General features: G+C 45.6%; 1 protein-coding gene and 1 non-coding gene across 6 annotated transcripts; one reads left to right on the top strand and one right to left on the bottom strand.

Moving 5' to 3' along the window:
* Nucleotides 1–2,193: 2,193 nt before the first annotated feature.
* Nucleotides 2,194–26,302, top strand: Ttf1 (transcription termination factor 1). 5 transcript variants are annotated; one of them, XM_042681194.1, is made up of 12 exons: nucleotides 2,194–2,231; nucleotides 3,705–4,802; nucleotides 6,617–6,834; nucleotides 9,099–9,284; nucleotides 10,571–10,649; nucleotides 12,060–12,190; nucleotides 17,196–17,430; nucleotides 19,745–19,834; nucleotides 21,728–21,793; nucleotides 23,797–23,882; nucleotides 25,080–25,267; nucleotides 25,764–26,302. In XM_042681194.1, exons 2-11 carry the CDS (start codon nucleotides 3,763–3,765, stop codon nucleotides 25,259–25,261), a joined length of 2,313 nt encoding a protein of 770 aa, XP_042537128.1. In that variant the 5' UTR covers nucleotides 2,194–2,231; nucleotides 3,705–3,762; the 3' UTR covers nucleotides 25,262–25,267; nucleotides 25,764–26,302. The 5 variants fall into 5 exon arrangements, 4 of the variants coding, with proteins under 4 accessions (XP_042537128.1, XP_042537129.1, XP_042537127.1 ...); XM_042681195.1 differs by having other exon boundaries at nucleotides 2,203–2,231; nucleotides 3,756–4,802; XM_042681193.1 differs by lacking the exon at nucleotides 2,194–2,231 and having other exon boundaries at nucleotides 3,756–4,802; nucleotides 25,933–25,945.
* On the bottom strand, nucleotides 19,116–19,217 carry LOC122109091. Its single transcript, XR_006147668.1, has one exon. It is a non-coding gene; the product is annotated as a U6 spliceosomal RNA (small nuclear RNA).
* Nucleotides 26,303–26,434: the final 132 nt, after the last annotated feature.

Genomic DNA, 26,434 nt, shown 5'->3' with positions numbered 1-26,434 from the left:
GGGTAAGAGCCTGGACCAGGTTAGTCAACTTCGACATGTTACCCTAGACCTCACTTCTCTCATTACAAGATTGGAGTAATAAATACATCACTGCCTTTTAAAAAAAGAAATATAGGGCTGGGAAGGTGGCTCAGTGGTAGAGTGCTTGCCTTGCATGCCTGAGGCCCTGGGTTCGATACCTCAGCACCACATAAGCAAAAAGAAAAAAGCTGGAAGTGGCACTGTAACTCAAGTGGTAGAGCACTAGCCTTGAGCTGAAGGGCTGAGGGACAGCGCCCAGGCCCAGAGTTCCGGCCCCACAACCAGACCCAAAAAAAAAAAAAGAAAGAAATATATAAAGAAACTGAATTAGAGTTTTGAATTCTCAAGGTCCAAAAGCCAGGACTTTCACATGTCAGGTTCAGCCACTCACCTTCATATACTTTGTGTATGGAGATACATAGCCATGAGAAAACAGTGCTTCGCTTCACCTTTAGTCATCATTTGGGGCACAGACATAAGCTGTATTTGTTTTTATTTGTTTGTGTGTGTGGGTGTGTGTGTGCCAGTCCTGGGGCTTGAACTCAAGCCTGGGCACTCTCCCTGAGCTTTTTGCTCAAGGTGAGCACTATACCACTTGAACCACAGCTCCACTTCTGGCTCTTTGGTAGTTAATTGGAGATAGTCTCAGAGACTTTCTTGTATAGACTGGCTTCAAACTGTGGTCCTCAGATCTCAGCCATCTGAATTGCTAGGATTTACAGGTGTAACCACCAGCACCCAGCTAAAAGCAATTTTTTTTTTTTTTTTTTTTTGTCGGTCGTGGGGCTTGAACTCTGGGCCTGGGCGCTGTCCCTCAGCTCTTCAGCTCAAGGCGAGCGCTGTACCACTTGAGCTACAGCGCCACTTCCGGTTTTCTGGTGGTTTATTGGAGATAGGAGTCTCATGGTCTCTCCTGCCCGGGCTGGCTTTGAACCGCGGTCCTCAGATCTCAGCCTCCTGAGTAGCTAGGATTACAGACGTGAGCCACCAGCGCCCGGCTCTAAAAGCAATTTTTATGTACCCATTACAATACCTACAACAGAAAATGGTAAGAAGAGAAAATTTGCTCCCATTTGTGCTTATGTTCACTATGTAAAATGTATGAAAGTTTGGATGATATCCATGTATATATACACACAAATACATATATATATAATGACCTTGATTTGATTACCTGATTATAGCATTACTTTATATACTTTTTGGCAGTACTGGTGATTGAATTCAGGGTTTCAAGCTTGCTCACCTGACTCTTTACCACTTAAGCTATGCCTCCACCCCTATCTTCTAGTTAGTTTGGAGATGGGGTCTCAAGGATTCCTGCCTGTGGTGGCTTTGAAGCACCAGACTTCCCTGAGTAGCTAGGATTACAGGCATGGGCCAATGGCGACTGGCCATTGTTCTATTTTCATAGTCAAGAACAATCTGTTTAGACTGTATTCATCCTCTTTCATCCACAGTTCTATTTTCTTGCTTGCTTGCTTGCTTGCTTGCTTTCTCTCTCTCTGTCTCTCCTCTCTCTCTCTTTCTGCCAGTCTTGGGACTTGAACTAAGGGCCTGGGCACTGTCCCCGAGTTGGTTTTTTTTTTGGGGGGGGGATCTGGTTGTGGGGCCTGAACTCTGGGCCTGGGCGCTGTCCCTCAGCTCTTCAGCTCAAGGCTAGCCCTCTACCACTTGAGCCACAGTGCTACTTCCGGCTTTTTTCTTTTTGCTTATGTGGTGCTGAGGAATCGAACCCAGGGCCTCATGCATGCAAGGCAAACGCTCTACCACTGAGCCACCTTCCCAGCCCCTCCCCGAATTTTTGTTGTTGTTGTTGTTGTTGATCATGGGGCCTGAACTCTGGGCCTGGGTGCTGTCCCTCAGCTCTTCAGCTCAAGGTTAGTGCTCTACCACTTGAGCCACAGTGCTACTTCCGGCTTTTTCTGCTTATGTGGTGCTTAGGAATCGAACCCAGGTCTTTATGAATGCACTACCGCTAAGCCACCTTCCCAGCCCCGTCCTAATCTTAGGGAGAGACCCTGTAACCTATCTATCCCGAGTACTAGAACGCAGCCACGCAACTACGCATGCGCACTCATCAGTTCGGGCGGCCGCGGTGTTGCTATGGCACCGTGACGCCAAGGGCACCGGAAGCGACGCACAACGACTTCCGCTTCCACAGCGGCTGCACTTCCGGGTTCGGGGGCAGGTGGCGACGTTTTCAAGGGGTAAGTAGGAAGCGTCTTGGCTAGTAACTTGCGCCTGAGTGAGCCGCGCGGCGGGCGGCGTCGCCCTCGCCCTCCGGAGGCCCGCGTTGGCGCAGCGGTGCTGGGGGCCGCCCCGGGCCCCTCGCGCGGACTCTCGGCTCCCAAGCGGCGGCCCGGAGCGGAGCCGGGTCCGTGTCGCCCTCGGGAGAATCGGGCACCAGACCCGGGCACCGCCCGAATGAGCGGGGTGCGCGCGTGCGGCCGGTTCGCCGGGTGAGCGTGGGCCCCCGTCCGGGGCACGCGACCGGGGAGGGGTTCTCGGGGACCAACGCTAGCTGTGAAGGCCGGGCCGCGAGCCCCGCGGGAGCTGGCGACGGCCCCTGGAGAAGGCCGGGGCGCGGAGCGGCGGCTCGAAGGAGCGCCGCCGCGGCTGGACGGGGCGCCCGGGCAAAGCCCTGGAGAAGGGGCGGGGGGTCTGAACCCAGACCCGGGGCCGCGGGGGCCGAGGTAGGCGCGGCCGGGCGCAGCCGGGAAGACGAGGAGCCTCGTGGGTTGCGCTGGGTTGCGTTTTTTCCCCTGGAGCTTGAACTCAAGGCCTGGGTGCGGTCCTTGAGCTAAATTTTAGCTCAAGGCTAGCCCTACCGTCTTAGCCCTAGCTCCACTTCTTTTTTGTGGATTAATTGGAGGTAAGAATCTCACAGCCTTCGCTGCTGCGAGGGCTGGCTTCAAACCCTCAGATCTCTGCTTACTGAGTAGCTGGGATTCCTGGCGTGTTTAAGCCCCGGGGCTTAAACAACCATTGTTTACTTAAATTATACTTGGGTTTAAAGCTACCTGAGAAGCGGGGTTTGCTGTGTTAGTATATCCTTGGGGGAAGGGGCCTTTCTCGGTGTAGCAGGAAAAACAACCTTGAAGTAGAGACTACCCAGCCAAATTCCTGAGGTGGGAGGCAGCGGAGATCCTTCCGGTAGAAGTGAAGGAAGGATAGGCCCCAGGCATGTTGAGGAACCTGGGCAAGGTGCGGAGCGACCGAGCCCAATTGGAAGAGAGAGGGTTAAGGCTGGGAGAGTGGCTCCGTGGTGGAGCGCTTGCCTCGCACGCCTGAGGCCTTGGGTTTGATTCCTCAACACCACATAAAACGGAAAAAGCCCGAAGTAGTGCTGTGGCTCAAGTGGAAGAGCGCTAGCCTTGAGCTGAAGAGCTGAGGGACAGCGCCCAGGCCCAGAGTTCAAGCCCCACGACTGGCAAAAAAAATAAAAATAAAAAGAAGGAAAAGAAGAAAAGAGAGGGTCAGAGATGAGGTAGGAGGAGGATAGAGCCCAAGGGTATAGGGTAATACTGTTCTCTATGAATTTTTTTTTCCCATCATGAGACCAGAGGAAGTAGACTACAGTGAGCCTCTTATCTATTTTAAATAATACAAAATTTATAATCATGACTCCAGGCTTGTCATTTTTCATACAGTTTGATTTTGCTGTGATATTCCCCCCATAGGCTAATGTTTAAAATGCAAAAATAAACCACTGTTGTCACATTTCCCTAAAGGAATAGAATGGAAGGAAAACCAAGCACATTTGAAATCCACACTTCAGTATCAGGCAAGAAAAAGAAGTATTCTGTATATAAGGAAAAAGCCCAGAAATGGGGTCAGGAAAGTTTCTGCGACTTCTCTGTAGCAAGTGACCAGCCTCAGGTAACTAAGAAGAAGAAGAGGAGAAAGGATTTCCAGCAGCTCATGTCCCCTTTAGAAAAGTCAGAACTGTGTGATGAGACTGAAAAGGCTACTTTGATACACAAAAAGAAGAAAAAGAGACAAAACATTGTTTGGGGAGTCGAGGAAACTGGTGTCGTGCGAGTCCTTGTGGATAAAGAAAACATTGAGTACATGCCAAAGAATTTTAGAAAGAACATGGATGTGGTTTATGTTGCAATGAGCGAGGAACAAAAATTAGCAAAAGCAGATAAAACAGGTAAACTGAATACAGTTGCTAAGATGCATAAAAAAGCATCAAAAGAACTTTGTAAAAAAGCTAAGAAGAAAACAATTAAGACCCATGAGGGGAAGGTTGCATCCTGTGACGTTATACAGGAAAGCCAGAAGGCAAGCGATGCCCTACCCCCGTCAGACTCACACACACAGCAGTCCTTGCCTTCTGTGGATCTCCAAGGCAAAAACACAGATCTGCCAATGTCTCCTAAGAAAAACAAGTCTAAGAAAAAAAAGAAAAAAGGGTCTGCTAACCAGGAATTGGAGACCATGGCCATGCCTGAAAGTCTTCATCTCACCCCGTCTGAAGGATCCCGGGTGGTTAGCAAGGTTAGGACTGAGGAAGGAGGTAATGTATCTGAAAAGGCTAAAGGATCCCACAGCATGAAAAAAAAATCCAAGAAAAGGGAGCGGGTGCTAGCCGAAAGCACCCCAGCGACTGGTGATGAGGTCTCATTGCCTAGTATAAACACGGAGAACACACTCTCTGACTCTGCAGCGGGTGAGGGGGTCTTGATGGAAGAAGATGTGAACCCCAGGCCGCCGAAGAAGACCAAGGCCTCCCGCGCCAGTTCAAGAGAGAGGCGTGTGGAAGAGGTACAAAGGTAATTTATAATTTCTATTGGCTTCAGTATAACTTTCTGTTCTTTTTCTCAGCACATATTAACTGGCAAAAATCAGAGACAGTCACACATGCAGGATAATGCATGAAAGGATCCATCACATCATCCCAGGGAACACAGAGGCAGGCAGGCACAGGAGAAAGATGACAAGGTTTTTTAGAGCAGCCATATTTCTCCCGGAGAGAGAACATGTGGAGACCTTCACTATCTAGGTAGCAGCAAGGTGGGGGGGGGGGGGGAGGGAGGGATAGGAAGTGAGGTAGATGGGAGTTCTGGTTGGTCTGGGCGGAAAGAGGGAGGGGCCAGGTGTATTTCAAGAAATCCAGGGCAGGGAGGAGCTCAACTCTGGGTGGAGCTGAGGACCAAGGTGGGTAAGGCTTGCATTGCACACATTTAATCCAGTGAACTTGGCCCAGCCTAGTCCCAAAGTCTCTTAGTTATGTCTATGTGCTTATATAAAAAGAAGCAAGGATTGAATACATCAGACTTACAATTCTGCAGATCAGCAAAACAAAAAAACCTTAAGATTCTCACTAACTTAGGGAATTTAGATAACATTCACATATATACCATTTAAGTATACTGCCTGATGAATTAATAAAAGGGCTTTTTAAAATTTTGGTAGTACTGCATGGGATTTGAACTCAGAGCCTCACGCTTGTTAGGCTGGTGTTTCACTATACTTATGATGCAGTTATTTTTCAGGTAGGGTCTCTCAGTTTTGTTCCAGGAGCATCCTCAGATCACAGTCCTCCTAGATATGCTTTCCACATATCTGTGTTACAGGCATGTGTGACATGGTGTTTATTTGGTGAAATGGGGTCTTCCTAACCTTTGCCCAGGCTGGCCCCAAACCATGATCTTTCTGACCTCTGCCTCCATATTAGCTGGGATTACAAGAATGCATGTTTCAGGATCTGCTTTTTCACTTTGTCTTGTAGTTCTTAGGATTCAAATTTTTCTTCCATTTTTGCTCAGTGATATCCTTAAAGTTAAGTGGAGGAGCCCCTTTAGAGAGGTCACTGATTGAAGCTATGGGTGATTTACATTGTCCTCTATGCTAGGTTATTGGGGGGACATTTTGAGAACACTTATCACAAGATAGGAGTGTAGTTCCTAACTTCCTTGGGCAGTATGCCCTCTGAAAGGTGTTAACTGTTAACCTGTCTGAGGCCTTTAACCAATAGGCCTGAACATCCTATGAGCAGATTTAGACCAATGGCAGAGTTTGTGAGAAACTGGGATGGGTACATAAGAAACAGCAAAGGAAAGGGGAAGCCTCTGGTATTAGCCGCAAAAATAATTGTTACTATGTTAGCTCTAGATGGCGCTTTAATGAAGTAGTTGGTTGTTTTCTAAAACTTGACTATCTCTTGCTGGGAATCAGAGGGCTTCACTTGGACAGTTACTATCTAAATCCAGAAAGACTAGAACAGTTGCACAGAGAGATAAAAATGTAGAAGTGGAGCAAGGCTTTGGACTTCACGTTACTGTCTAGATCGCGTGGGGGATGCATGTGCACACGTGTGTGTGTGTGTGTGTGTGTGTGTTGTGTGTGTGTGTGTGTGTGTGTGTGTAGGAATGCTTGTGCATGCATGTGTGAGCATACAAATGTATATATATATATATATACAAGTAACATAAGTTTCAATCCAGAGGTTGAAAATCATAGACTGAAAACAAGACCAAGGTCCTGTCTAGTTTAAGTGCTGTTGTAGACTAAGTGAGAGCCAGGAAGGGCTTAAAAGTTACCAGATCCGAGTGATGGTTAATGTTAACCTAGTTTTTCTTCTTAGATTAGAGCGTACCAGTGAAGAAGAAAGCAATTTGGAACGGTCTGGGGATTCGGCAACAAGACACTTAGCCGAAGATTTTGAGGACTCAGAAGTGGACTTGGACTCTGCTGTGAGACAGCTTCAAGAGTTCATTCCTGACATAAGCGAAAGGGCAGCCACCACAATTAAGCGGATGTATCGGGATGACCTGGGGCGGTTTAGAGAGTTTAAAGCCCAAGGTGAGCCACTGGCAACGCAGTGGTCCTTGCACTTTGCTGGCTGCTTTTCTAAATGACTTAGGCTGGGGAAGCAGCCTTGAGCTCCTCCTTTTTTTTTTTGGGGGGGGGGGAGGGGTCCGATCGTGGGGCCTGAACTCTGGGCCTGGGCTCTGTCCCTCAGCTCTTCAGCTCAAGGCTAGCACTCCACCACTTGAAACACAGCCCACTTCTGGCTTTTTTCTTTTTGCTTATGTGGTGCTGAGGAATCGAACCCAGGGCCTCAGGCATGCAAGGCAAGTGCTCTACCACTGAGCCACCTTCCCAGCCCCAGCTCCTCCTTTCAGAGTTGTTACCTATGTGAGGAAAAGGGTCCTGAACTAAGGACCTTATGCCTTACAAGGTAGGCACCCTTAACCACTGAGCCACACCTCCAGGCTGAAAAGGATAAAAAAGTAAAAGTATAATCTAAGGGCTCAGGTGAGCAATGGTCCCTTAGATGAGGAGTGGCTTCTTTTTTTCAAGGTATACATTTGAGGGTGAGTATATATCATGGGTATGATCCACTTGATCCTCTGTTTTACTGAGTTAGAAAAACCACCCAAAAAGCTCATTGGATTAAAAAGTAAGCCATAAATTTGAAGCTGTGTAAACAGTGAGCAGTGTTTACTGAATATCTGTTGTGTGGGGCCTAATACTACTGATTGTTAGAAAAAGTGAAAGGGCTGGGTGCTGGTGCTCATGCCTGTAATCCTAACTACTCAAGAGGCTGAGGTACAGGGATCATGGTCTATGAGACTTGTCTAATTAAATACCAAAAATCTGGAAATGGAGGTGTGCCTCAACTAGTAGAACTCGAGCTGTGAATGAAAAAGCTAAAGGACAGCACCCAGTTCCTGAGTTCAAACCCCAGTACTGGTGAACATGCACAAGTGTGTGTGGGCACACACACAAAATTTTTTTTCTTTTTCTTTTTAAAAATTTTCTTTAAGTAGTTGTACAAAGAAGTTCCCATCCTACAAAACAGTATATGAGTACAAAGTGTCTGACAACATTGTCATCCATCTCTTCTAACCCATCCCTTCTCTCACTTCTTTTCTTTAATTGAGATTAGGTGATTCCATAAATTTCACATATTTCATAGTCTTGTGGAATAGTGATACTTAGTTAAAATCACAAACACACAGAAAATTAAAAGTCCATCTTCCCTCAGTTTAGGGAGCTAATCAATTAGTTCAGAAGCAAAGTGAGCCAAGTGCCGGTGGTTCACACCTATAATCCTAGCTACTCAGGAAGCTAAGATCTGAGGATCATGGTTCAAAGCCAGCCCAGGCAGGAAAGTCCGAAAGATTCTAATCTCCAATAAACCACTCAAAACCAGAAGTGGTGCTGTGGCTCAAGTGGTAGAGTGCTCACCTTGAGCTGAAGAGCTGAGGGATAGAGCCCAGGCCCAAAATTCAAGTCCCAGGACCGACCAAAAAATGAACCCATAAAGTGATATTTTAGTTACATCTCATAAACTTATGTTTCAGTTTTTACCACCACAGAAGAGAACAATATTCAACAGGTGGTTCTCAGAGAAGAAGCTAATATAAAGTGAAGTAGCATGTGGTTCCTATGCATAGGAACCTGTGACATTCTGCCTGCTTATGCCAGCCTATGCAGAATACTACAACTGCACAGGGAAGAATTAACTATCAAAAAGCCAGAAGTGGCCCCGTGGCTCACATGGTAGAGTGCTAGCTATGAGCATGAAAGGTCAAGAACAGCACTGAGGCCCTGTGTTTAATCGTCAGGACTGGCACACACACATACAAAAGACTTTGAAAAAGTTGGGCTGGGAAGGTGGCTCAGTGATAGAGCGCTTGCCTTGAATGCCTGAGGCCCTGGGTTTGATTCCTCAGCACCACATAAGCAAAAAGAAAAAAGCCAGAAGTGGTACTGTAGCTCAAGTGGTAGAGCGCTAGCCTTGAGCTGAAGAGCTGAGGGACAGTGCCCAGGCCCCACAACCGGACCAAAAAAAAAAAAAGACTTTGAAAAAGTGATCAGTGAGGCAGGAAAGATCCCTGTTGGCAGTGGGGGATTGTAGGAGAAGAGGCCTGGCTTGGCAGAAGTCTAATCAAAAAGGTGGGACTCTGCAAGTAGGGTCTGGGGCTCCAATGTCAAGTGCACCAGCACGGCTGCTCCTGGCAGATGGGTGCCAGCCAGTGCTGGTATGCTGGAAGAAGTAGGTTTGCTTTTGTCTGTTATTGACAACACATACTTTCTCTTCTCCCCTTCAATCCTAGGTGTTGCGATTAGATTTGGCAAGTTTTCTGCTAGGGAAAATAAGCAGATAGAGAAAAACGTACAAGACTTCCTAGCGCTGACAGGAATTGAGAGTGCAGACAAGCTACTGCACACAGACAGATATCCAGAGGAAAAGTCTACAATCACCAACTTAAAGAGAAAGCATGCATTCAGGGTGCACATTGGTAAGTTCAGAAGTGTTTACTCTGGCTTTCAACCTTAACCAAGATTACTCTTGGTGAGTAAGAATTTCACATGGCTGACTGACCCTCCCGGCCCTGCGGTGCCTGGGACCAGAGCCTGTGCTCAGTAGATCCATTGCCAGGCTAACCTTTTGGGCCTTTGGACCCTGTCTTTATCTCCCAGATGGAGAGCTTGTACAGATTTTATAACAAAACTCAAGCACATTTGTCTACTTAGAAATAATTATGGCTTTGGTTTTGTCCTATTCTCTATTGCAGCTTTTTTTTTTTTTTGGTCTAACCTGGGGCTTGAACTCAGGGCCTGGGCACTGTCCTTGGGCTCTTTTGCTCAAGGCTAGCACTCTACCACTTTGAGCCACAGCTCTACTTTTTGGTAGTTAATTGGAGATAAGAGTCTCATGAACTTCCCTGCCCAGGCTGGCTTCAAACCACAACCTTCAGATCTCAGCCTCCTGAGTAGCTAGGATGACAGGCTTCTTTGCTTTTCTCTGGAATTTGAATCTGGGTCATTCCCAAGTATTCTCTAGATGGTAAACCCTGCAGGAGAACAAGCACATCTGTACAGAAGGAAAAGTAAGAAAAGCTTACATCGGAAAAACCTGTTTTTCACCTTGTGGAGAATTGGTGACACATGGCCCTAATATTACTGTTCCTTTTTTTTTTCCTTTCTTTTTTGTTTTTTTGTCGGTCACGGGGCTTCAACTCTGGGCCTGGGTGCTGTCTCTCAGCTCTTCAAGGCTAGTGCTCTACCACTTGAGCCACTGTGCCACTTCCAGCTTTTTCTGTTTGTGAGGTGCTGAGGAATCGAACCCAGGGCCTCATACATGTGAGCCACTGTGCCACTTCCAGCTTTTTCTGTTTGTGAGGTGCTGAGGAATCCAACCCAGGGCCTCATACATGTGAGCCACTGTGCCACTTCCAGCTTTTTCTGTTTGTGAGGTGCTGAGGAATCCAACCCAGGGCCTCATACATGTGAGGCAAGCACGCCACTGAGCCACCTTCCCTACCCTGTTCCCTTTTTCTTGTGGTCAGTTTCCTTTGTGAGGATCTTTGCCACAGACAGAGTAGACCTCAGAAGACACTAGAGCCTGCAGGCCCTGAGTATGTGCTTTGCTAAGTTCTCCAAAGTTGATCAGATCCATCAGCTGAGGGGTGTGTGTAGGACATGGGAAAGGTAGCCTTAGCATGCAGGACAGACTATGGGAATGCAAACATGTCTCATGCCAGCTACCTCATGTACCTCTGACTCTTCCATCTTCTGACTATAGGGAAGGACATTGCCCGGCCTTGGAAACTTGTGTACTATCGAGCAAAGAAAATATTTGATGTCAATAATTACAAAGGCAGGTAAGGAAAAGGCTTTAAGTTGAGCATTGTCTACTTGTCTGTAGTCTCTGCCAGTGTTCTGAAACAAAATATGTACCGCACTAGATGAGAGGTAAAAATCATGAAGCTTCTTATGTTGAAACCAGACTCTGGATTTGTAACATGTGTGTCTTCAAGGCTCATTACAATTTCTTCCTCTATAGTAAGCCTTTTAGGATCTTCTCATTCTTAAATATCTTCAGCTGCTTCTTCAGACTTTGGTTTTCAGCTAGACATTCCCTGCCTCCTCCATGGCCTCCCCATGCTCTGCTCACTGCTGTGTTGTAATCATCACCTCCAAAGCTCTCTTCTCGGGCTGGGATGTAGCTCAGTGGCAAAGCGCTTGCCTAGCAAGTGCAACATCCTGGGTTCGATCCCCAGTACCAAAAAAGAAAAGACAAAAAAAAAATACAGTTAAAAAAAAAAACCAAACAAAGCTCTCTTCTCAACCTGCTTTGCTGGTCTTTTCTGCCTTTGTTAGCTCAGTGCTTTGGGTTTCTAGTGTGTCTTTGAAAATGGTAGTCAGAATAGTGTTGGCTCAGTTAAGCAATTCAGTAGTCTCAATGCAGAATGTCTCATGGGATTCTTTACTCTCTCTCTTCTCCCCAAGTAAAATTTCCAGTAATAATTTGTGTTCAACATTCCAAAAAAAGGTTCTTTTTTAAGCAGTGAAGCAGAGTTTAATAGAAAGTACTTATTAAGGGATCCAATGGGCCCCAGCTAGATGGCTCAAGAGCCTCTCTGTGTGTGTGTGTGTGTGTAGAAAGAGAGAGAATGAGTGCTCTCAGGAATGGAAGTTGAAGACAAAATAGCAGCTGTTCTTTGCTCAGCTGTTCTCTTCTTCTTCTTCTTTTTTTTTTTTTTTTTGGTCAGTTGTGGGGCTTGAACTGTGGTCCTAGGTGCTATCCCTCCCTCCACTCTTCGGCTCACGGCTAGCACTCTACCACTTGAACCACAGCGCCAGTTTTCTGGTGGTTTATTGGAGATTCACGGACTTCCTGCTTGGGTTGGCTTTGAACCGCGATCCTCAGATCTCAGCCTCCTGAGTAGCTAGGATTACAGGAGTGAGCCACTGACTCAAGGCTGCCTTTGTTCTTTCTGTGCTGGGGGGATATGATGCATGGTCATGACTTATTTCGACCTCCAACCCACAGGCAAATGGTTCTGAGTAGCTGAGATGGCTGTTATTTATTATTATAAGATATGGAGACATCTCTAGACCTCCCCAAAACACAGAAATGATAAATGAACTTTAGGGTTTCCCTTCCTTAGATAAAAGCAGGATGCCAGGCAATTGGTAAAAGTTTTTCCACTACTGCTTCATACTACCATGAGAACACTGTTTCTCATCTTGCAATTCACGCAATGGTGGATTTGTTTCCCCTCTCTCAGGTACAGCAAAGGAGAGATGGAAAAGTTGAAGGCATACCAATCCATGCATGGAAACAACTGGAAGAAGATTGGTGCTATGGTGGCCCGCAGCAGCCTCTCGGTGGCCCTAAAGTTCTCCCAGATGGGCAGTCGTAAGTGGCGCATCTCTGACCACGATCCCACTTTGAGCCAGCACCTGGAGATCGCTGTACTCTCAAGGAACTATGTTCAGGCCAGGGTGTCTCTAGATCTCTTCACTTTCCTCTCTGTGTTCAGTGAAGCCATACAGCCTTCGCTTACTAGATGGATTTCAACCACACAAATTCATTGTCTTGCAGCAGGAATCTAATTGGGAGTTTTCCTGCTGACACTGGAAGCTATCAGGGAACCTGACATAAGGAGGCACTTCTTGGGGCTGGGAAGGTGGCTCAATGGTAGAGTGCTTGCCTTGCATGCATGAGGCCCTGGGTTCGATTCCTCAGCACCACATAAGCAGAAAAAGCTGGAAGTGGTGTTGTGGGTCAAGTGGTAGAGCGCTAGCCTTGAGCTGAAGAGCTGAGGGACAGAGCCCAGGCCCAGAGTTCAGGCCCCACGACCAACAAAAAAAAAAGGCACTTCTTCACATATACATGGCTTTTGGGAGGGAGGGAGTTATACAGTAGATTGGCCTGTTAGGACCTTATCCATGACCTGATGAACACTTGTTTCTTCTGAACTCTTTATTTGGGGTGGGGGTGGGAAGGGTCAGTACTGGGGCTTGAACTCAGGGCCAAAGTGCTTCTTTGCTCAAGGATTGTGCTCTACCACTTGAGCCATAGCTCTGCTTTTGGCTTTTTGATGGTTACTTGGCAATGAGAGTCTCTTAGATTTGTCTACAAAAGCTGATTTCAAACCTCTATCCTCAGATCTCACCCTTCTGAGTAGCGAGGATTAAAGATGTGAGTCACTGGTACCTGGTACTTTCCTCTTCTTGATAAAAACCTCCTTGGATTATATTCTTTACATTAGAATATGAAAAAGTAGTGGCTGGGAAGGTGGCTCAGTGGTAGAGCGCTTGCCTTGCATGCATGAGGCCCTGGGTTCGATTCCTCAGCACCACATAAGCAAAAAGAAAAAAAAAAGCTGGAAGTGGCGCTGTGGCTCAAGTGGTAGAGCACTAGCCTTGAGCTGAAGAGCTGAGGGACAGTGCCCAGGCCCAGAGTTCAGGCCCGACAACCGGACCCCCCCCAAAAAAAAAGGAATATGAAAAAGTATTGCTTTAGGACTTTGAGATGGCAGTCCTTTGGCAGGGCACTGCTGGACACAGCTCATTCTTCAGCCACTGAAGTAGTGAGTGCCATGCAGTCAGGTCCTCACACATCCAAGAAAGAAAGAAAAAATCTGGAATTAAAAAAATATAGCCAGGGCTTGGAAGGTGGCTCAGTGACAGAGTGCTTGCCTTGCATGCATGAGGCCCTGGATTCAATTCCTCAGCATCACATACACAGAAAAAGCTGGAAGTGGCACGGTGGCTCAAGTGGTAGAGCGATAGCTTGAGCTAAAGAGAGGAGGGTCAGTGCCCAGAGAGTTCAAGCCCCATAACCAACAAAAAACCAGACCCTGGTAGCTCATGCCTGTAATCAGAGATATTCAAGAGACTTAGATCTGAGGATCCCAGTTCAAAACCATCCCAGACAGGAGAGTCTATGAAACTTACCTCTAATTAACTACTAGAAAACTGGAAGTGGAATTGGGGCTCAGAGTGGTAGAGTGCTAGTCTTGAGCAAAAGAGGTCAAGGACAGTGCTGGGCCCTGAGATCAAGCCCCAAAGACTGACACACACACACACACTGACACGCACGCACGCATGCAAGCACACACGCACGCACTCTCTCTCTGTTGGCCAGGCATCAGTGACTCCTTAATTCTTGCTACTCAGGAGACTGAGGTAAGGATTATGGTTCAAAGCCAACCTGGGCAGGAAAGTCTGGGACTTATCTCCAATTAACTACCCACAAGCCAGAAGTGATGCTGTGGCTTTATAGTAGCACTAGGCTTGAGCACAAAAGCTACAAGGACAGTGTCCAGCTCTTGAGTTCTAGCCCCAGGAAAAGCACAAGACATTGTGAACTCCAGATACCTTTTTTCGAGGTATCTAGATTTTTTTTTTTGGTCAGTGGTAGGCCTGGGCACTGTCCCTGAGCTCTTGAGCTCAAGGATAGCACTCTACCACTTGAGCCACAGTGCCACTTTAGGCTTTTTCTACTTATGTGGTGCTGAGGAATCGAGCCCAGGGCCTCATGCGTGCAAGGCAAGCACTCTACCACTGAGCCACCTTCTCAGCCCAAGATCTCTTGATTTTTAAATACCCATTCAAATTGCTACGGGAGGCCAGGGGAGATGCTGTGTGTATGTGGGGGGAGGGGGGAGCTCTGTCTTGCTGCATGCCTGCATGGCCAGTACAGCAGGATCAACCATAGTGCTTCTCACACTGCATAGATGACTGGCTTCAAAGCCACCATTGATGTCACACTAAGAACTCCAGAGGCGGGGAGACAGGCACAGAATAGAAAAGTCATTCATTGGATTTTTTTTTTTTCATTACATGTGAGAGCTTGACAATACCATGCAGGTGACATTGTTTCTGAAACAAGAGCAACTTTTTTGAACTTAAAAAAAAATACTGGTTTAGGACTTCCCACCTTATGCTGTAGTGGGTATTGAACCCAGGTCCAGGTCTTGAGTTCAAGCCCCAGGAGAAGTACAAACAAACATTGTGAATTCTAGGTACCTTGGATGCTTGGTAAGGGCTTTACTATTGACTGTACTCCTAATAGGTAATGTGTCACCGGTTCCAGGTGAGGGTTTGAGTCTTGAGCAGAAGCAGCTCAGGGACAGTGCCCAGGCTGAGTTCAAGTTCCAGGGCCAAAAAAAAAAGTGGGTACTCAAAGGGAGACACCTGGGCTGGGAAGGTGGCTCAGTGGTAGAGCGCTTGCCTTGCATGCCTGAGCCCCTGGGTTCGATTCCTCAGCACCACATAAGCAAAAAGAAAAAAGCTGGAAGTGGCACTGTGGCTCAAGTGGTAAAGCGCTAGCCTTGAGCTGAAGAGCTGAGGGACAGCGCCCAGGCCCAGAGTTCAGGCCCCACGACCGGACCCAAAAAAAACAAAAAAAAACAAAAATCAAAGGGAGACACCTCAGCTCTTTTGGCATTGGATTCATATGTGATCAAAGGCAGGATTTGGCTTTATGTTATTCTAGGATAAGTATTTTACTTTGTTCTCATACCTGGTACACTTAATCACTCCCAGTGTTAAACTTTTATCACTTGTTATCATTTGGCTCAGGGTTCCTTAGACTGGCCTGCTTATTAATAAAACTGATCAAGAAAGGATACGTTCTGTCATACATGTTTTTCAAGACAGACATCCTTGAGATAAGTACTCTGTGCCAGGAGAAGTCACTTTCCCAAGTAATTGCTATTCTGAAATAAATGTCTTTCTTTATGATGTCCTTGTTCAGTTTTTAGAGCACACTAATTGTTTTGGGCTAGCAAGCAAGGTCAGATGGAAAAAGCTACTCTTGTTCTTTTCTTTCGTGCCAATGTCTCAGTTTATGAAGGAGTGTAAGAGTTAAAGAAGATAGTACTTGTATGTTTTTAATAGTAACTATGAATTTAGTACAGTGTTTTGTTTTTTGAATTCCTGGCTGCTGTTTATCATGCTTCATTTCCCCTAATTTGTTCTGCCTCAGCAGGACTTACTGCTGAATTTCTGACTTTGCTTCTCTTTGTGTGTGTGTGTGTGTGTATGCACATGCACGTGCACATGTGCACATGCACCAGTACTTGAACTCAAAGCCTGATGCTCTTGTTGGCTTTTTACTCAAGGCTGACACTCTTAACACTTGACCCACACCTCCATTTCTAGGTTTTTGGTTGATAATTAGAGATGAGTCTTTTGAGGCTGGGTGCTAGTGGCTTATGCCTGTAATCCTAGCTACTCAGAAGGCTGAGATCTGAGGATTGTGGTTCAAAGCCAGCCCAGGCAGAAAGTCCATGAGACTCTTACCTCTCTAATTAACCATCAGAAAACCACAAGTGGAGCTGTGGCTCAAAGTAGTAGAGCACTAACCTTGAGCAGAAAAGCAGAGACAGTGCCCAGGCCCTGAGTTCAAGCACCATGACCAACAAGAACAACAAAAGAATAGTTTTTTGGATTTGCCTGCCCAGTCTGGCTTCAAACAAGATCCTCAGTCTCCTAAGTAGTTAGGATTACAAATGTGAACCACTAACATCCAGCACTAGACCTCTTTCCTTCCTTCCCTTTCTTCCTTCCTTCCTTCCTTTTACCCTCCCTCCCTCCCTCTTTCCCTCCCTCCTTTCCCTCCCTCCCTCCTCCCTCTCTCTCCTTCCTTCCTTCCTTCCTTCCTTCCTTCCTTCCTTTCTTTGTATGCCTAAATTGAAACCTTAGCTTCCTAATTGTTGGGATTATAGGCGTCTACCACCATACCCTAGACTGGTTTTGGTTCTTTTTTTTTTTTGTCTGTTGTGGGGCCTGAACTCTGGGCTTTGGCGCTATCCCTCAGCTCTTCAGCTCAAGACTAGCGCTCTACCACTTGAGCTACGGTACTACTTTTGGCTTTTTCTGCTTATGTGGTGCTGAGGAATCAAACCCAGGGCCTCATGGATGCAAGGAAAGCATTCTACCACTAAGCTATCTTCCCAGCTCCCTGGTTTGGGTTCTTATAAAGAATCCATGGCTACTTTAGTACTTTCATTTGAGTTTGCATGTACTTATGCTTAGACATTTTAGGCTTGTTTAATTGAGCCATCGGAAAGTGCTGGATTTTCTGAGTGCTGGTGGCTTATGACTGTAATCCTAGGTATTCAAGAGGCTGAGATCTGAGGATCACAGTACAAAGCCAGTCTGGGCAGAAAAGTCTATGAGACTGTTCTCCAAGAAACCACCAAAAAAGCTGGAAGTAGAGCTGTGGTTTAAGTGCTAGCTTTGAGGGGAAAAAAAAATGTTAGGGATAGTGCCCAGACCCTGAGCTCAAGCCCCAGGACTGGCAAAGGCGGAAAAAAAAAAAAAAAAGTACTGAATTTATCATCTTGTTTTTAAATGATGGTTGACTGCAAACAGATTAGCAACTACATGGCCTCCTTTTCTATCTACAGAAATAAATCATGGTACTTGGAGTAAGACAGAAACCCAGAGATTAATCAAGGCAGTTGAAGACGTAATTCTGAAGAAAATGTCTCCTGAGGAATTACAGGATTTGGATTCTAAACTTCAAAAAAGTCCTGAATGTCGCCTGTCAATTGTCAGGGAGAAACTCTACAGGGGCATATCATGGATAGAAGTGGAGGCCAAAGTAGAAACCAGGAACTGGATGCAGTGCAAAAGTAAGTGGTAAGTTTTTAAGACTTCTTATGTACATTTCAGCAGGATTCTCTTGCCCTCACTGCCAGTCTCCAGGCTCTTTTCTTTTTGTTTAGAGTGGGTGGAAGGTGAGGTTGCCAGGAATATGTCCATAATAACTTACATGTCATCTCCACATGATTGCATCTCTGGTCTACTACTCCAGGCTGTTTCAGTACCAACATCTCATTTAAATGAGCCCTGAGCCACGTACTGGTGGCTCATTCCATAAACCTAGCTACTCAGGAGGCTCAGATCTAAAGATTTCAGTTCAAAGATAGGCCAGATAGAAAAGTCCATATACTCTTTATCTCTGGTTAACCAGCAAATACCCCAAATGTAGGTATGGCTCAAATGGTAAAGTACTACTCTTGAGCAAAAAAGCTGAGGGACAGCACCTAGGCCCTGAGTTCAAATCCCACTACCAAGGAATGAATAAGGAACGTCTTGCTGAAGAATCCACACATTTAGGGTAACATGCAAGATGTAGTGTGTGTGTGAGACACACGCACGCGTGCATGCATGCGTGTGTTTGCACCAGTACCAGAACTATTCTTTCTCAGCCTTCTTGTTTATGGTTGGCACTCTATTACTTGAGTTATGCCTCCAGACCAGCATTTTGCTGGTTAATTGAAGATGATGTCTCTCAGATTTTCCTGCCTGGGCTGACTCTAACCATTATCCTCCAGGTCTCAGTCTCCTGCTAGCCTCAGCTAGAATCACAGGTGTGAGCCACCAATGCCTGATTTCAGGATTTTTTTTTTTTTTTTAGTTTGAGGCAAAAATTAGGAAACTTAAACTCTAAACTTAGGTTAGTTTGTGCAACATTGCCATGATGCTGTGCATCTCCTCGATCAGAATTGCAAATGGGAACCCCTGCTTTCACTATATTTGATGTCGGTATAATTTGTGGAGGAGACGGGAAAAACAAGTCGTTTAAGGATACAGGTGGACCTGTTGCAACAATGAGAAGTACAAGTTGTCATATCGAAAACGAACTTTATAACTTCGGGGGACGGGGGGAAGGGATGTGAAGCATAAACAAAGGAGGAGGCTGCAATGCTTGATAAGAAATGTACTCATTATTTTGCCCATGTAATTGTAACCCCTCTGTACAGTATGTTCACAAAAAATTAAAAAAAAAAAAAGAATTGCAAATGGGAGGCTGATGGTCTGTTGGCCCAATTGTGGAAGCCCTTGGTCAGTCATCTAACTGCAGGTGCTCTCACCAGGATGCCAGGCAGCCTCCCAGCCCCCAGCTCCAGGTGCTGGAGGGATCATCAAGCCATTAAATACTTACTATAGGGGGCTGGGAAGGTGGCTCAATGGTAGAGTGCTTGCCTTGCATGCATGAGGCCCTGGGTTCGATTCCTCAGCACCACATAAGCAAAAAGAAAAAAGCCGGAAGTGGCATTGTGGCTCAAGTGGTAGAGCGCTAGCCTTGAGCTGAAGAGCTGAGGGACAGCACCCAGGCCCAGAGTTCAGGCCCCACGACCGGACCCAAAAAAAAAAAAAAGAAGAAAAAAAAAGAAATACTTACTATATTTGTCCTTTTTGGTGTCCCAGACACTGCTGGTGATAATAAAAGCAATATCTGTTTTATAAAAAATCAAAAATATAAATTGAGTTTATAGTGTTTCCTTTAGTGACTATTTATAGGCTTCTTTTTTTTTTTTTTTAATACGCATCGCTTCCTGAATTTGTGTGCCATCCTCACACAGGAGTCATGCTAATCGTCTCTGTATCTTTCCAATTTTAGTATACTGTCAAAGTGAGCATAGCTTATTCTTTTTTTTCCCTCCCTTTTAAACAGTTCTTATGAAAACTTTACTGTACACTAACATAGAACTCCTCGTAGCTGTCATCCAGTCTCAGTCATTGGATTTCTTTTTTATTTTTGTCAGTCATGGGCTCGGACTCCAGGCCTGGGTGCTGTCCCTTCATTCTTTCACTCAAGGCAAGTGCTCTACCACTTTGAGACATAGCGCCACTTCTGGTTTTCTGGTGATTAGACATAAGAGTTTCACAGACTTTCTTACCCAGGCTGGCTTTGAACTGTGATTCTCAAATCTCAGCCTCCTGAATAGCTAGGATTACAGGCATAAACCACCAGTGCCTAGCATCATTGGCTTTCATTTTATTTTTCTTTCCTTTTTCAAATAGATATGGTCTTAGTAATGAACAAATAAGATGGAAAGGTAGAATTGGTTCTGAATGAGGACAGTTTGGATGAGAAAATGTAGGACATTCTAGTAGAAACTTTTTTTTAGCAGATCTAAATGTATTTTTCTTTCTTTTAATGTAGGATGGAAATTCTCACCAAAAGGATGACTAATGGCAGGCTCCCTCACCGGGGAGTCAATGCTCTGCAGGCCAAAATCAACCTCATTGAAAGGTATGGATAGAAATGGATACTGGGGGCTGGGAAGGTGGCTCAGTGGTAGAGTGCTTGCCTTGTATGCATGAGGCCCTGGGTTCAATTCCTCAGCACCACATAAGCAAAAAGCTGGAAATGGCACTGTGGCTCAAGTGGTAGAGTGCTAGCCTTGAGCTGAAGAGCTGAGGGACAGTGCCCAGGCCCAGAGTTCAGGTCCCACGACTGGACCCCCCCCCCCCAAAAAAAAAAAAAAAAAAAAAAAGAAAGGAAATGGATACTGGTTTTGTTTTTGGTGATACTGGGGTTTGAATTCAGGGCCTTTCACTTGCTAAGACATTCTACCATTTAGGCCATATCGCAGCTTTTTCTGCTAATTATTTTTCACATAGGGTCTCACTTTTTACCTGGGCCAACTCACACTCTGATCCTCATATTTTCACTTCCCTCATAGCTGGGATAACAGATGTGAGTCACTATGCTCATCTATTTTCTTGGTTGAAACAGAATCTTACAAACTTTTTGCTCAGGCTGACTCACATTCCTTCTGATCACAGCCTCTTAAGTAGCTCAATATACCAGCGGGAGCCACTGCACCAGCTTCACTTCATATTGTTTTGTCTAGTTTCTCTCAAGCCAAAGAGTAGTTGTTAACACAGTAAAGACTGTAGCTTCATTTCCAGAGGTTAAATCCCTGCTCTAGCACCTTCCACATACATTTCTGTGGGCACACAATCTGCCTCTGAGTCTCTGTTAACTTGTCCTAAATGAGGACGGTGACGCTGAGACGTCCCATCTCCTTAGTAGTATTGGGGAGATAGGGTGAAATGCTCTATGGAAAATGTACTGTGTATACTGTGGGTTCAGTTTCCTCTGTGGAGGTTTTCCTGCCCATTAGGAAATGGAGATAGAAAATCCAGACAGCCTTGCAGCTCTGCAGTAGGAGTTTTCTATTGTCATCATTGTTTGATCTTTGGTGTTTTGCTTTTTTTTTTCTGGTCTAGGGACTTGAACTTGGGGCTAGGCACTGTCCCTGAGCTTTTGATCAAGGCTAGAGATGCTTGAGACATAGGCCCATTTCTGGCTTTTTAGTGGTTAATTGGAGGTAAGAATCTCAGATACATTTTTGCTGGAGCTGGCTTGGAACCATGATCCTCAGATCTCAGCCTCCTGAGTAGCTAGGATGACGGATGTGAGCCACTGGTGCCTGGCTTAGTCTGTGGCTTTGTCCTTGAGTTGCTCTTTGGTGCAGAATAAAGTGTTTTGAAGGAAGAGGAGACATGGGCCTGTTTTGTAAAGGCTGGAAATCTGGTAGACCAAGCTCTTGTTTACAAAGTAATAACAAAGACCAGCAGCATGCTCTGGGGCTCTGGCCACCCAGCCCAGCTTCCTTGATCCTACTCTGTCAGGAGCCTGTTCTGAGTTCATTGCTGTGGTTCCTATTCTCTCTGCTAGTCCTGCTGCCCATCTTCCACTCTTCTTCCTCTGCTGGTGAGAGCTTGGAGCAGAAGATCTGAGGGAGCATCACTGAGAGGTGCACTCTTGGCACCACCTGGTACTTATGAGTGAGCTTGTCTCAGGAGTCAGGGGGGCTGGGGAAGCTAATCCTCTGAGCTCAGCAGATAGGGTTGAGGGTTATTATAGATGAGTAGCACATATGTTAGTATCACTGCAGTGTGTCACCTTGTAAGTGCTGAGAACAGATATGCTGAGTACAGTCACTGTGTGTTGATTGGAGGGATAGCCTTCCAGTTCATCTCCCTAGCTCGCTCACTCAGTGAACTTCAGCTGACTTGGATGCAGGTAGGCATGAAGGGGCTAAACCAGATGAAAGCACCAGTGCCCTCCAGCTCCTGCCGTTCTGTGAGAACTGGTGATGTCTGTCTGCTGAAATTATTGTGTTCTGTCTTGCAGGTTGTATGCCCTGAATGTGGAAGATGCTAATGAAATAGATTGGGAAGTTCTTGCTGGTGCCATTGGGTAAGAGCTTGTGTTCCACTGGATGGTAATAGAAAGCAATGACTCAGTAAATGACTAAAATAAAGGATGGTGTACAAACCAGAGTTAAAATAAATATTGTTTGTAAGAAAATCAATCTAATGCAACATAGAGTAGAAATGGTCTTAGAAACAAAATGTATTTTTCGTGTGTGTGTGTGTGTGTGTGTACTGAAGCTTGAACTCAGGGTGTGTGTGTGTGTACGGGAGCTTGAACTCAGGGCCTGGGCACTATACTTTAGCTTTTGTGCTCAAGGCTAGCACTCTACCACTTAGCCACAGCTTCACTTCCTTTTTTTCTTTTTTTGTCAGATGTGGGGCTTGGACTCTGGGCCTGGGTGCTGTCCCTGAGCTCTTCAGCTTAAGGCGTGTGCTCTTCCACTTGAGCCACAGCACCACTTCTGGTTTTCTGATGATTAATTGGAGATAAGAGTCTCATGGATTTGCCTGGGCTGGTTATGAACTGCGATCCTTAGATCTCAGCCTCCTGAGTAGCTAGGAATCCAGGCATGAGCCACCAGTGCCTAGCTAATTGAGACTCTTATCTCTAACCACCAGAAAACTGGAAGAGGCAATGCTGTGGCTCAAAGTGGTAGAGTGCTAGCCTTGAACAAAAGAGCTCAAGGACAGTATTCAGGCCGTGAGTTCAAGCCCCACAACTGGGGGGGAAAAAAAATAAAGATTCACAGACTTTCCTGCTTGGGCTAGCTTCAGACTGCAACCCTCAGATCTCATCCTTCTGATTACAGGCATGAGCTACTGGTGCCAGGCTACAAGGAGGTCCACTTAAAAACATCTATCTAAAGGGCTTGGAAGGTGGCTCAATGGTAGAGTACTTGCCTTGCATGGATGAGGCTGTAGGTTCGATTCCCTAGCACCACATAAGCAGAAAAAGCCAGAAGTGGCGTTGTGGCTTAAGTGGTAGAGCACTAGCCTTGAGCTGAAGAGCTGAGGAACAGTGCCCAGGCCCAGAGTTCAGGCTCCATGACCGACACCCCCCCCCCCCCCCCAAAAAAAAAAAAAAAAAATCTAAACATTTCCTGAAAAAAAGTTAAAAGGGAGAGGGACATTGTTGATAAAGTAGTACTTTATTCTGGCTTAAATATTAATAGTTGAAAAACATCAAAATAAACTCAGCTGTAGAAAATATTTAAATAGGCCGGGCACTAGTGGGAGGCTGAGATCTGAAGATCATAGTTCAGAGCCAGCCTGGGCAGGACAGTCCAAGAGACTCTTATCTCCACCAGAGAACCAAAAGTGGCACTGTGGCTCAAGTGGTTGAGTGCTTGCCTTGAGCTGAAGAGCTGAGGGACAGCGCCCAGGCCCAGAGTTCAAGCCCTGCTACCAACCAAAAAAAAAGAAGAAGAAGATTTAAATAGTAAAGAGAACACTCCTGTGTGGTAGTGTACTTTACAATCCTAGCAATTTATGACTTGATTGTTCTTGTTGCTCTAAACTGAAATGTAAATTGAACATGAACCAAAATATTATAAGTATTCTTTTTTAGCTTTGCAATGTAAAAAGTCAGGATTTAGGAATGTATCTGAATGTCTGTGGTCTAGAGTGTGGTCTGGGGAGTTAGAAACCCAGGAGGAGGCCCAGCTCTGTCTTCCAGTCACTCTGTCTCAGTTTCTTCCTCTCCAGAACACAGGGGAAGAGTGGTGGCTCCTTTCTACAGTGGTTGTGAGGGTCATTTATTACAAGGTTGGACGTCCTAAGGCTGGGCCACATCCAAGGCAGGGATAACTTCAACCATTCTTCATGTGAACATAGCCATCTTGTACTATTCATTTTCTCTTTTTGGTTTAATGTTTTGGTTTTTAGTGCCTTTCATGTTTGTTTTACAACATCATGTTTATGAACCTATTGATGGTCAGGAACAGGATAAGAAAATTGTAGATGTCCATAGAGTTAGAAAATTGCTTGCACAATTATTGACATAATAGATTTTTAACTGACTTTTGAAAAATTTTTTCCTTTTTAAAGTGATGTGCCTCCATCTTACGTTCAAACTAAACTTTATAAGCTGAAAGCTGCCTATGTTCCCTTTTGGCAGAAAAAGACTTTTCCAGGTTAGTATGCCTAGTGTTTGTTTTGTTACAAACAGGATGTTGTGCTGTAGGCTGTGTATGTCATTAGACTGGTGACTTCAGTCATAAAATGGTGTGAATGTGGGGCTGGGATTGTGGCTTAGTGGTAGAGTGCTTTGCTAGCAAGCATGAAGTCCTGACTTCAATTCCTCAGTACCACATACACAGAAAAAGCCAGAAGTGGCTGTGGCTCAAGTGGTAGAGTGCTATCCTTGAGCAAAAGAAGCTCAGGTATAGCATACAGGCCCTGAGTTCAAGCCCCAGGACTGGCAAAAAAAAAAAAAAAAGGTGTGAATGATGTCAGAATCTGCCTGACAGGGCTTACAAAGTGTGATCATGTCCCTTGGGCAGGAGCTCTGTGCTGCTGGTCTGGCTGTCCTGGCACTTGTGCACACATCCTACAATCACATGCATTACCTAACATAACACACAGACACCACAGAGTGTGTCAGATGCCCACTTCCTGTTTTGTAGCCATCTCAGGGTGGTTTAGTCTTGTTTGTCTGTGTGGCTTCCTGGGTCTCATCCAGACCTGCCAGACCCTAACCTCCAAGCTGAGAGCAACCACAGGCATATCCCCTGTACTGTCCAATGGCAGTGTGTACCTGCAGCCACAGGTGGGGATACTTGAACCTGGCACATGAAGAGGAAGGACTTGGCATTCAGCAGACATTACCACCTATACTTACTTACATTCTTGGTACCTCTGTGACTTGGCAAATCTTAGAAGGTTATATGCCTTCAACTTCTTATTGGGAAAATGGCTTCAAAGTACTTACCTGATAGGATTGTTGTGAGGGTTTAATTGAAGTGAAGAGAATAGGATTTGCATGAGTAATAGTAGTGCAGTGTGCCAGTATTCCATAGCCTTTGGTATGTGTGTTGAGGGGATACTTGAACTCAGGGCCTGATCTGTCCCTTAGCTTTTTTGCTCAAGGCTGTGATGTTCTACTATTTAAGCCACAGTTCTACTTCTGGCTTTTATTTTCTGATTACTTGGAGGTAAGAGTATCACACAGTTTCTGCTCACTCTGGCTTTGAACCAGGATCCTGAGATCTCAGCCTTCTGCGTAACTAGGATTATATGTGTGAGCCACTGGCATCTGTCTGTCCTTTACCCTTTGACTTGGATAAGAGGTTTTGTACAAGCAGCTTCAAACTTTGATTTCTTTTCTGTAGAGATCATTGACTACCTTTATGAGAATAGTCTACCTTTGTTTAAAGAACAGTTGGAAAAGAAGATAGAGAAAGAAGGCACCAAAATTCCAACTCCCTCAACACCCAAGCAGGATTTCCTATTTAAAGATATCTTCTACTGTGACGAAGATAGTGAGGGAGAAGGCATGGAGGAACACAGTTAACTGGAGGTGACTGTTGTCCTTGTTCTTTGTTTATATGGATGTGTATTTCCAACACCATGATGAAATACCTGAGATCAACTGAACACGGAGAAAAGGTTTATTTTGGATCACAGGTCTCTGTGTTTCAGTCCATGGTCTGTGGACCTGTGGTAAGGCAGCACATCGTGGCTGGAACAGACACTGGCCTCATGTCCAGGAATCAGAAGAGAACAAGGTTGAGGGAGGGGTCCCATAATCCTCTTCAAGGTATACCCCAGGAACCTCTTAAAAGACCTCCTAGAAGCCTAATAATACTACTCTGGGGACCCTGTCTTTAATTCGTGGGGCTTTGAGAGACCTTCCAGATCCATACAATAGCAGAGAGTAAAGTTCTGTTTAGTTCTGGTGTTTAATTAATAAAGAATGTGCATTGGCTAGAGGGGGGACATGAGTGGTAATTTTTGTTGATTCACATTCATATTGAATGAGTTGATTGAATATTTCTGTACTATTGTTTTGACAGTACTGACACGAACAGCTCTGTGAAGCCACGCCAGCCCAGTCCCTCTCACTGCAGCAAGGGGTAGCGTCCCATCCTGTGACTTTTCCCTATGTGGGTGCCACTGTGCATGTTCAGCAGAATTGAGGAAGCCGACTGTCTCTGAAACGTGCTATTCTGCCTGTTTTTCCAGACACTCAGATGTGCATCCTCAGGGTGGCAAGTTTGAGGATGTGGATCTGCTCTTCCCTCACTCAGTATCTGTTGTGCTGTCTCTGCCTTGTGTGCATTTCCTCATCCTGAGCAGGACACTGACCTCTGATCTGCTTCTCACGGAAATTATCCACTCTGAGCAAGTCACTGAATGATAATCTCAGTTATATTAATTACAGAATAAAATGAAGTGCTAGTCATGGTATAAGTAGGAGGAATATGATTATGATTCAAGGCCAATCCAAGCAAATAATGGGAGGCCCTACCTGGAATTAGAGCAAAAAATATTTTTTAAAAGCTTAGGGCCAGGCGGTGGGAGTTCATGCCTATAATCCTAGCTACTCAAGAAGCTGAGATCTGAGGATCACAGTTCAAGGCCAGCCCAGGCAGGAAAGTCCATGAGACTCTTATTTCCAGTTAACAACCAGAAATCTGGAAGTGGCGCTGTGGCTCAAGTGGTAGAGCACTTGCTTTGAGGTAAA

This window comes from Dipodomys spectabilis, unplaced genomic scaffold (genome assembly GCF_019054845.1).
Source record: "Dipodomys spectabilis isolate Male_0828 unplaced genomic scaffold, ASM1905484v1 ptg000067l, whole genome shotgun sequence".
NCBI lineage: Eukaryota > Metazoa > Chordata > Mammalia > Rodentia > Heteromyidae > Dipodomys > Dipodomys spectabilis.
Note: the sequence above shows the minus strand (reverse complement) of the source record. Positions and strands in the feature narration are given on the sequence as shown.